General features: G+C 31.4%; 1 protein-coding gene across 1 annotated transcript; it reads left to right on the forward strand.

Moving 5' to 3' along the window:
* The first annotated feature begins 4,226 nt into the window (after positions 1 to 4,226).
* LOC142610846 (laccase-17-like) lies at positions 4,227 to 10,376 on the forward strand. The gene is made up of 6 exons (XM_075782798.1): positions 4,227 to 4,397; positions 4,652 to 4,803; positions 4,896 to 5,140; positions 5,393 to 5,521; positions 6,723 to 7,703; positions 10,077 to 10,376. The coding sequence occupies exons 1-6, from the start codon at positions 4,269 to 4,271 to the stop codon at positions 10,205 to 10,207; spliced, it is 1,767 nt and encodes a 588-aa protein (XP_075638913.1). The 5' UTR covers positions 4,227 to 4,268; the 3' UTR covers positions 10,208 to 10,376.
* The last annotated feature ends 486 nt before the right edge of the window (positions 10,377 to 10,862 follow it).

The raw sequence follows: 10,862 nt of genomic DNA on the forward strand, positions 1-10,862 counted from the left end.
AAAAAATAAGCTAAATAGTAAAATAAGTTAACAAAAAATAGGCTATCCAAACGCAACCTTACTCTCATAATATAAACTATCTCCTATGAGGAGGTTAAATATCAATCTCCCATCCTTAACATTCATTAACAAACCACAAAATATTCTATGATCTATTTGAAATAGTAGAACTAGAACTAGAGATATACCTAAAAAAAAATTGAGACTTTAAAAAACTATAAATAAGTGATTAAAAATAAGTTGAATTTTAAGCTTATTTAAACACACAAAGTAACAGTTTTCCTTTAAAAAATGGTAAATTGTAACACCCCTAAAGTTTAGAGTTGTTTAGATTTTAAACCCTAAAGTTTGATAAATTAGATTTTGCACCCTGAAGCTTTGGTTCCATTTGCAAAACCCCTCCCTCTATTAGTTTTGGATGTTAAGTGATACGCTGACATGCTGATGTATATTCTTTTTTGCCAAATCAGCTTCCCAAAACAACATCATTTCACCTAAAACAAATAAGTGAGTTCAAGGGTGAACTAAAATATGATTTTTAGTAGTTTTACCCCTTTTAGGAGGTTGATTTGGCAACAACAAAAAAATACACATAAGCATGCTAACTTGTCACTGAACAGCCAAATTTAAGGGTCCATTTGGTTGGGAGGATAAAAAAGTGAGAGAATAAAAAATAGGAGAAGGATGGAAAAGCGGGAGGATAGAAAAATTTTTAATTTTTCTCATTTGTGTTTGGTTGAGAGTGTGGAAAAGTAGAAGGCTGGAAAACTTTTTAGTTTTGTTGAAGTTAAGGTTTGTATAAATTTACCATTATGTCCCTCTTAAATAAAACAAAAAGTAATACATTATACTTTTTAAAAAAGTTGTGTATAGATGAAAGTAGACATTTTCAGAAATAACATAAAAAAATCATCCAAAAGTGTTTTCTTAAAAAAATAATTAAAAAAATTAAGAAAAAAAAAAGAAGGAAAAGAAAAAGAACCCACCACCGGACAAAACCAAAACCAAAAAAAAAAAAAAAACCAACGGTACCAGGAAAATGGAAAGGTCAAACAAAAAAATAATTAATTAGAGGTGAGGCAGTTTTGTCCAAATATTTTTCCTACTTTTCACTCTAATTTTCTCTTCAATTTGGAGAGATTGTATTTTGAAGGGTAAGGAGAGAAAACTGGTGGGCCCTACCACTTTTCTCTTCCCCTCCCCCTTTTATCCAAACAGTGAAAAATGTCATTTTCTACTCTATTTTCCTCTCTTTATTTTCCATCCTCCCTGTTTTCACCCAACCAAACATACCCTAACGAAGGGTGGGATTTAACTAACAAAACCAAACTTTAAAATGTAAAATCCAATTTCTTAATTTTTAGATGTGAAATTCAAATAACTCCAAACTTTAATAATCTACTTTGCAATTTACACCCCAAAAAAAAAAACCAGTTGTTTGTTCTTACCGTTTTGGCATGAGCGTGAGGTTAATGCTTTGGCATGAGCGTAAGGTTAATGCTGGTGAATTTTCAACGCGAAGTTGTTGGGTATTTATTAGTCCAGAGAAATGGTCTCGGACTTAAAGTCCTTCCGTCCTCTCCCCTTCAACCCAGCCCTTACTGTGGATTGTGATGGTCCATATCCTAAGCTATATGGTTCATTTTTAGTACGATGGCATGCTGCTAAGTACAACTTTCTAAATAGACTACTTCTTAAACCAAATCTAAAGGCGTTGCAACTGTTCTTCTTGCCATCCCACCTAATTTTAGTTTGACTAGGGCTTCTAATAAAAAGCATGTAACAAATATAATCCAGGAAAAAAAATGTTTGATTTGTTCGAAGACATTTTTTCTTTTGGCATAAGGGAATTATGGACTGGCTAATTGTCAATCAGACTATAAAACTGTTATTAAGAATCTTGGAACTTATGTCAATTCTTAATATTTTCAATAAAAATATCTATAGTTCAAATTTCTCCACCACCATTGTAATTATATAAAAAGACTAAAAATTTGTTAGCAAAGACATTTTGTTACATATAAATCCTATATTCCACGTACATTCCTCTTATTGCAATGTCATTAGTTTGATCTCCCAATTTTAAACATTAATTACTTTATAAGGAAATAAAAAATTATATGTGACAAGCTAGAATTAATAGGGCATAAAATGGAACACTCAAGATGGGACATAAGATTTTCAATTGGTTTTCGTTTTTTGTTTTCTGTTTTCGTCTAAAAGAACGGAAATTGTAATTCAAAAGTTTGATATTTGATAAGGTTGACCAATTGCCCCTCAAAGGATTTGGATCCTCTCCACTTTAAATGAAATGAAGAGTGTCCATTTTAAGGCCATAATTTAAAATTGAATAAATCTAAGGTTTAGATTTTGTCACCTCATTAAAATAGACACTCTTCATTTCACTATGATATGGAAATGATCCAATTCCCCTTTAAAAGCCCAATCTAGTTTTCTATTAGAGATAAATCAAGCTCAATAATCTTATACTTGTATTATAAGTCTATTAATCATAATTAATATATGATTAGTCTAGAGTTTACTCTCTTATAAATACTTTATATTAGGGTGGGTTCCAGTTAGCTCAGCTAGTAAACTCTCTGATGGCTATATAAGAGATTTGAAATTCAATTCCTGCCTACACTAAAAATTAATTGGTGTCTTGGTCTGATAATAAAGAGCTATTATCAGAAGCGGACGCTATAGGATAAACTCTCTAAAAAAAAAAATACTTTATATTGCGTTTAGTGTAACATAATATTTATATTTTACTCATTTATTAAATATTTTCTTAGTGGACGTAAATCGACAGGACCGAACTACATAATTTCATATGAATAATGGACTTGGGTTTGACATATCTCTAGCAGCTTCGTTTTGTCCACATCCTATTGAGCGGCCCACTTCATGTTGTCTTAAGAGACCTTGTGACTGCCTTTTAATAGCCCATTTTGTTCTAATGGAAACGATTTCAGGTCCGTAGTCCTCGTCACCGTCACCAACACTGCTGACCCGGAAGAAAGAAAACCTGAATTGAGGCCTTGCTGGTGCAGAGGGGATCTCTGCAAGGACTAGTAGTTGGTGAAACTATAAAGACTAGTATAGCTAGTGTGCTTCGCAAGTGGATGAAAATTTTTGACCATTGCCTACAATTTAATCAAACTTTGAGCTTAGTTGGATTCTTGTTTTTATTAGTAGGTAGTATTTACGTGCTTTTTCATGATTTGATACAATATAAAGATCGACTATGCTTCGCTTGCTTAGAAACTGCTTAAAACAATGATTCTTTAACTAACAATCGTCTCCAACCACAGTACTGTCCTTGAAAGTGAAAAAAGCTTACTGATGATAGACCAGAAAACAACCGACTTCTTGATTTGCTTGATTACCAAGAATAAGACTTTTAAGATGTTAAATTGTTTTTCATGCCTTAATCATAATGAAAGTAATTGAATTTTAGAAATATGGTCAAACTAAACTGTGGAAATTAAATGGGCAACTCAGATGCTAGCTTCACATTGTATCATGCTCCCACACGTTTGGAAATCAAGTGGAATTAATTAGGTCTTTCTGTATGATAAAACTAAAAATAATATTTTTGAACTGACCCATTTCATACAAACACAAACACAGACAATATCATCATAGTGTTAAAAAATTAAAAATAAAAATAAAAAAAGCAAAACAAAACAAGATGACTCTCACTCTACCATTTATAAAAGTAATCACGACTTTCAACTATTTGGCGATTTTTTGGCATTTCCAATGGACTCTTGCTAACCGTTTGGAGTTATATGAAACAATCCACTAAAATTCATAATTAAAATAGAAATAGAAGGGTAAATATTATCTTTTTTATCAACAAAAAAAAAAAAAAGTATCTTTGTTTGCATGCAAATGGAGGTTGGTCGCGATGGAGTCTACTCGTTTGAAAACCCGTCCAGTTGACATCAAGACCAGAAAAAAGGTTTGAGTACATTGACAGGACCAGATTTTTTAATGTTGGTCAAGATTCAAGAAGCATGGATTTTCTTGGGCCACACTCTAAAGTTATTCTTGAACTAGCATTCTATCATTTCATCATTTGTAATAATCTTATTAGGCATATTCTAGCTACCACCCTAAATTAAGGAACTCTTTTCTTTTTCTTTTTTGTGGAGTAACCCTGACACTTTTTATTTAGTTATATATATGTGTACAATCTTGGTGATTCAATACTCAAGCCAGAATTTTACTCATTGCTCCGTCCACTTCTCCAAACAGCGAGAATGGGAGAAATGTGTGTTTCTTTTCTTGCATCAACAACAAAAAAAATGAAAGCTTTTCTTTTACCATTCATAGCCTTTCTTCTGTTTCCTGAACTGGCAGTAGGCATAACCAGACACTACAAATTTGATGTATGTGCTTTTCTTCTCTTTTTTTGGTTGAGGGTAAGGGAAGGGGGTTGAATCCTTGTTCTAATAATAAAGAAGAATAGCTATACTAATGGGCTAAAAAGGTTATTAGTGTGCTATGTTTGTTCCATTACCTTTGCACTAATATAGTCTAGCTCTTGTTGTTACAAATTCTAACACTTAGATTTAACCTATTTCGTTCTCTACTCTCTTTTTTTTCCCCCTTCCAATTGTTAAATGTTAAAAATATTTTGCAGATCGTAGCACAAAATGTTACACGCCTATGCCACACGAGGAGCATAGTGACTGTAAATGGAAAATTTCCTGGGCCTCGCATTGTGGCTAGGGAGGGTGACCGTCTTCTAATTAAAGTGATTAACCATGTTCAATCCAATATCTCTATCCACTGGTATGGAGTTTCACCTAACAAGTTAAGATTAAGGAATTTCATAATTGAAAGGCTTTCAAAATTAATTGTAAGGGTGCTTCTCCATGAAATAGGCATGGAATTCGACAACTTCAAAGTGGATGGGCTGACGGGTCAGGATATATAACTCAGTGCCCTATACAAAGTGGCCAGACTTATATCTACAACTACACTATCGTGGGCCAAAGAGGGACTCTACTTTGGCATGCCCATTTTTCATGGCTAAGATCCTTTGTCTATGGCCCCATAATCATTCGACCCAAACATGGCATCCCATATCCATTTGCCAAACCTTACAAGGAAATTCCCATCATTTTTGGTAATGAATTAAGTAATGAGTAGGGAGTTATACAATACTCTAAGAGTACAAGAATACCATAATCACTCATTTCTCTTAATAATAAATTCTACCAATTAAATTCATAGTTAGATCTATTATTTTTGTGAGAGGAATGAATATGATGTTGTTATATGTCCGAAGTATTGTATAATTTTGTGTAATGACTAACTGATTTCTTCTTGCCATTATTGTGCACCCTTGGTGACTAAGTAGTTTAAATGTGGATTGCAGGAGAGTGGTTTAATGTAGATCCTGAGGCAATTATTAGTCAAGCCCTCCAAACAGGTGCAGGCCCAAACGTCTCAAATGCCTATACCATCAACGGATTCCCAGGACCCTTATACAATTGCTCCACCAAAGGTATCACGTTAAAGGAAATGAATCATCTTCATTTGAAATGAATTCATTTCATATTTAGAATTAGATATAACAAATCTAAATTGTATTTAGTATCATGTCATTCAGTGCCGGCTCAATTCCAAGGCAACTTAGGCCTAGGCCTAAGGCCCCACAACCAAAAAAAAAATTCCTTACTAAAAAAAGGCCTCATCTCCATTTGTAAAGGCCCAAAATTTTATAAAAATATAATATTTTTTAAATAATCGGTACTTTTTTTTTTAAAGTGATGTTAAAGATACCACAAATTTTACTATAGGTTTAAGTTTAGATTTAACTAACATGTCACCAATCACATAAAAAATTAATTCAAACACAAATAAATTAAGTTGTTGAATTTTATCAATTACGCTATTATCACATTATATTGTAAACATTTTGCGTATTACGTAGTATTTTTCTTTTTCATTTCTAACAAGGCTTCCAAAATAGGAGACCAATAGAAATTAAAACCAATTAAAACCCTAAAATGTTTATAAAAAAAATGCTGCAAATGTGATAAATCATCAATAATGACTAATCTCCTCTAATAGTTTGAGATCTTAATTTTTGTAAATTAATATCCTACAAAGCCACGCACCAAATAATATTTATCTATCTTTTTTCTCTTAAAAAGAATATATAAATTAAAATTTAGGTTACAACTGTACTTAACTATGCATAGTTATATATCCAAGTTAAAGTAAATTTCTTTTTCTTTTTTAAATAATATTTTTTCTATTTCTTTTTGTTTAAATTTATGGTTCAACTATGATACTCAATCCTCTGTATGAAATTAACCTTAGTTTAATTATTATCATTAATCAATTTCTGTATTTACATCAAATTAATCTTAATTTGATTATTATTATATAAATTTATTTAATTAATGTTTATATATAAAAATGCCTCATATAAAATTTCCACCTTAGGCCTCAAATTTTGTTGGCCGGCCTGATGTCATTTAAAACTCTAAATAATTTGATAGTCTATATACTGTCAGGTCCAAGAATTAAAATATTAACTATAAAATAGACTTTCTTCATTTCACATTTACAAGAGAAATGGAAAGCATCTTGCTGCTCATATCCCACACATGACTGAAAAATAAACATGCTTTCATACTCCACAGAGAAATATACAAATCAAATCTACACATATAATTAAATAGATTTCTTTGTGTCAGATACATTCAAGCTGAAGGTGAAAGCTGGGAAAACTTATCTTCTCCGTATAATCAATGCTGCACTCAACGATGAGCTCTTCTTCAGTATTGCAAACCACACTTTAACAGTTGTTGAAGTTGATGCTGTCTATGCTAAACCTTTTGAGACTCGTACCATTCTCATCACCCCTGGACAAACCACAAATGTTCTTCTCAAAACTAAACCTTACTTCCCAAATGCCACTTTTCTCATGGCTGCTAGGCCATATGCAACTGGCCAAGGCGCCTTTGACAACTCCACTGTGGCAGGTATCCTTGAATATGAACAAATATCATCTAATTTCACTCATTCTACAACCTCAATTAAGAAAATTCCACTCTTCAAACCAACTCTACCAGCTCTCAATGACACTTCCTATGCCGCAAATTTCACAAACAAACTCCGTAGCTTAGCGAGTGCTCAATACCCAGCTAATGTCCCACAAAGTGTGGACAAGCACTTCTTTTTCACAGTAGGCCTAGGAACAAACCCATGTCCAAAAAACCAAACATGTCAAGGACCTACTAATGTGACAAAGTTCACAGCTTCTATCAATAATATATCTTTCTCAACACTTCCAACCACAGCCCTCCTCCAAGCTCACTACTTTGGAAAATCAAAAGGTGGTTACACCACTGATTTTCCTAGCAACCCGATCATTCCTTTCAATTATACAGGCACACCACCGAACAATACAGGGATTATCAATGGAACCAGAGTAGTGACTCTTCCTTTTAATGCTAGTGTGGAGCTTGTGTTGCAGGACACTAACATTTTAGGGGCTGAGAGCCATCCTCTCCATTTGCATGGCTTTAATTTCTTTGTAGTTGGACTAGGGTTCGGGAACTACGATCCAAACAATGACCCTCCAAAGTTCAATCTTGTTGACCCCAGTGAAAGGAACACCGTGGGTGTGCCGTCCGGTGGTTGGGTTGCAATTCGGTTTCTTGCGGACAATCCAGGTGAGAAACATCAATACTGTTAAAAAATCAATATATTTCATTGAATAGAATTTATTCCTAATTAGGTGGCAGAAAAAGATACATGCATGCAACGCACTTATCAATTATTCTAGGTAGGTGTTCGTACAAAATGGTTAAACTTAAAAATTACGTCCGATCTGCTATAGGTAGATATTTATTTCATGAAGTGATTGTCAAACATTTTATAAAGTTTACTACAAAAATTTTACAAATTACAAAAGAGTATAGGTAGATATTTATTTCATGTGTGATGTCGAGAAAATTACAAAAAAGTAATTTAGACACATAGTTATTATAATGTTAAATTCATTAATCACCTTCATTAGTATATTAATTAGTTTGTAAATCTTTTATGATAAAAATAAAGTAATTTTTGATAAATCACTGACTATTCAAAAAACTTAAGCTATTAATAAATAATTAATTTAATTATTGAAAAATAAAAATTATTGCACACACTATTACTCACACATTTTTTTAACTAAAATCATGAGTTGAAAATATGATTTCAAACTTGAGTTGAAAAGATGATTTCATCACAATTTCAGTTTAAAAATTGGTGTTTAAAAGTATATGTAACAAACACTATCTTTAATTATTTAACCATAATTCTAATATTCCCTCTAACGTGTAGGCCTAAAATCCTCTTTGATTAATGGGGCTTAACACATAAGTTTTTTAACATTTTAAATAAAAGATAAAGTGAAGACAATTATCGAACTCAAGATGTCGTGTTCTAATACCATGATAAATTAATAATTGATTGTACTAAAAACTTAAACTAATCAGAGAATCAATCTCTTTGATAAATTGAGAGTAATACTGTCTATCATGACCTCTCTTAGACTCCATAAAATTGAGAGTTTTGTATACTAAATATAATAAGCTATTAGGTGAATTTAAGCATTTAATCATTAACGCTTTCCTTATTTCCTTATTCCTACTAGATTACCCATTGGCAAGTGGAAGTTGGTTCCTTAACATGAGTTGTAAATCTTATCCTTCAATCCTGAATGTTTAAATATTAAACCACCTATAAACTATCTCTTCTTTTGGATTAGATTTTTATCCAAAACTTAATTACTTATTTATTAAAAGTTGAAAAAATTATAGTTGTACTTTAAGGGTTTTGAAAAGAAAGAATATAAGATAAAACGTAAGAAGTAAAAAGTAAAAACTAATTGAAAACTTATACAATATGCATGGCTTTAAAATTATAGTAGTAACCCTAAACTATAAGGGAAATGATATTTCTCTCATTTGAGATTTAGAGAAATTAGTTCATCCATTAATAACAGTGATAAAATATTTCAAATTTTAAAGATTTCATTGATCAAACCCTAACCACGGTTTGTTGACAAGGAACAATAGTTAACCAAAAAAAAAAAACACTAAGCACAGTTTGGGTTTAGTCAAGGGAATCTTATTAAAATTTAGAATATTGTGTGTATGTTATATATAGAAAGACTAATGTATTGCTTTCTTCAAATCTTAAAGTGAGAAAGTGTTATTTTACTAAAATTTTGAGGTCGAGTATCATTCTCCCAAACCTAAAGAGAGGTTTGTGTAATTTACCTTAAAAGAAAAACTGGAGGCTTTTAAAATGCTGTATAAACAAATAACTAATCCAGAACTTATACAATACATAAGCTTTAAGAATAAAATATAACATGAAAGGTAAAGAAAATATATAAATAATTAATGAAGAAAATCTAATGAACTTACAAAAAAGCTACTCAATGTTAGTAGTGAATCCAACATTGAAAACATTTATATTTGTTAATTGCTCATTAAGTTGATGAGTAATGCCATTAGTATTCTCATCTATAATATAGAAAATTTTATATAACTTTAGGACACAAACATAAATTGAAAATGAGTCAAGAAAAAAAGTTAAGGTTATAATTTAACAATTAAGGCTTTGATGAGAGAGTCGGGTTAGGTACAACCTGACTAGACTGGATCAAAATCGAGTCAAGGACAAAAGCTTATCGAACTAAAATAGGTTTCTATTTATATTGGCCATACATTTTTTTTTTTTATTGGGCTTTGAGCGGATTGGCAAATCCGGATCCATTTTTGTTAGGTCCAGATGAAATAGTCTAAAAAGAGGATCTTAAGGTTTAAACAGATAAATGAGAGGGTATTGAAATCACAATTTGGAGAGTAGTTGATATATATATATAAAACTGTTATACTAACATATGGCCCTATTCACTATTTATTTTTAAATGGAGAATTCAAGTCTGTTCTGTGTGTGTAGAAAGTAGAAACGAGCATTTAATTGATTAATTGAAATTTGTTCACTGAATCTTTAAAGATAATGGTGATTATTACATTGTGTGAAAATAGGGGTATGGTTAATGCATTGCCACTATGAAGCCCACTTGAGCTGGGGACTAAGAATGGCTTGGGTTGTCTTCGATGGAAAGCTTCCCAATCAGAAGCTGCTTCCTCCGCCAGCAGATCTTCCCAAATGTTGAGTTTCACAAATTCCGGATTGAGTTGGAGACTTTGCAGGAATGAGCTTGGAATAAAATGTTCAATTCAACTTTTTGGCCTTGGCCCATTTAAACTCATGTTTTTTTTTTAGAACAATTTAAACTAATGTGTATTGCCTTTGACTCATAAATTTGTTGATTCTAAAAAAAACGCCTATAAATTTAGTTATTAGTAATTAGTTATGTAAGACTCAATTTAAAATAAAAAAAAAAGGTAATTAGTTATATATTTATTTGATTTTTCCTCAAAACTTATTTTTTTTGTTAACAAAGTGAAAAGAAAAAAAGTGGCACAACTTTCACTTTATAAGGCCTGAGAGAGGTAATAGGTAAGCAACCTTACTTCCATTTTTTTTTTTTCTGTAGGCTAATTATTAAATAAATCCAAATTTGCTACATGTCACTTTGTGTTAACAACTAGTATATTAAAAATAAATAAAAACAATTTTTTTACAAGGTAACAAAGAATTTAATTTAAGAAAAGAAGAAAACAAAGAAACTCTTCTTCTTCTTCTTCTTCTTCTTCTTCTTCTTCCTTTTTTTTTTTTTTTTTTTTTTTTGCTGAGAAACAAAGAAAGGAATGTGGAAAGTAGACCACCTATATTACTATTAATTTTTCAAAAAACATATAATATAC

The sequence above is a fragment of the Castanea sativa genome, chromosome 9 (assembly GCF_040712315.1).
Source record: "Castanea sativa cultivar Marrone di Chiusa Pesio chromosome 9, ASM4071231v1".
In the NCBI taxonomy this organism is placed as follows: domain Eukaryota; kingdom Viridiplantae; phylum Streptophyta; class Magnoliopsida; order Fagales; family Fagaceae; genus Castanea; species Castanea sativa.

Coding starts and splice junctions, on each gene's coding strand:
- LOC142610846 (XM_075782798.1), top strand. CDS start 4,269: ATGGGAGAAATGTGTGTTTCTTTTCTTGCATCAACAACAAAAAAAATG. Junction 4,398..4,651: donor CCAGACACTACAAATTTGAT/GTATGTGCTTTT, acceptor AATATTTTGCAG/ATCGTAGCACAAAATGTTAC. Junction 7,704..10,076: donor GTTTCTTGCGGACAATCCAG/GTGAGAAACATC, acceptor GTGTGAAAATAG/GGGTATGGTTAATGCATTGC.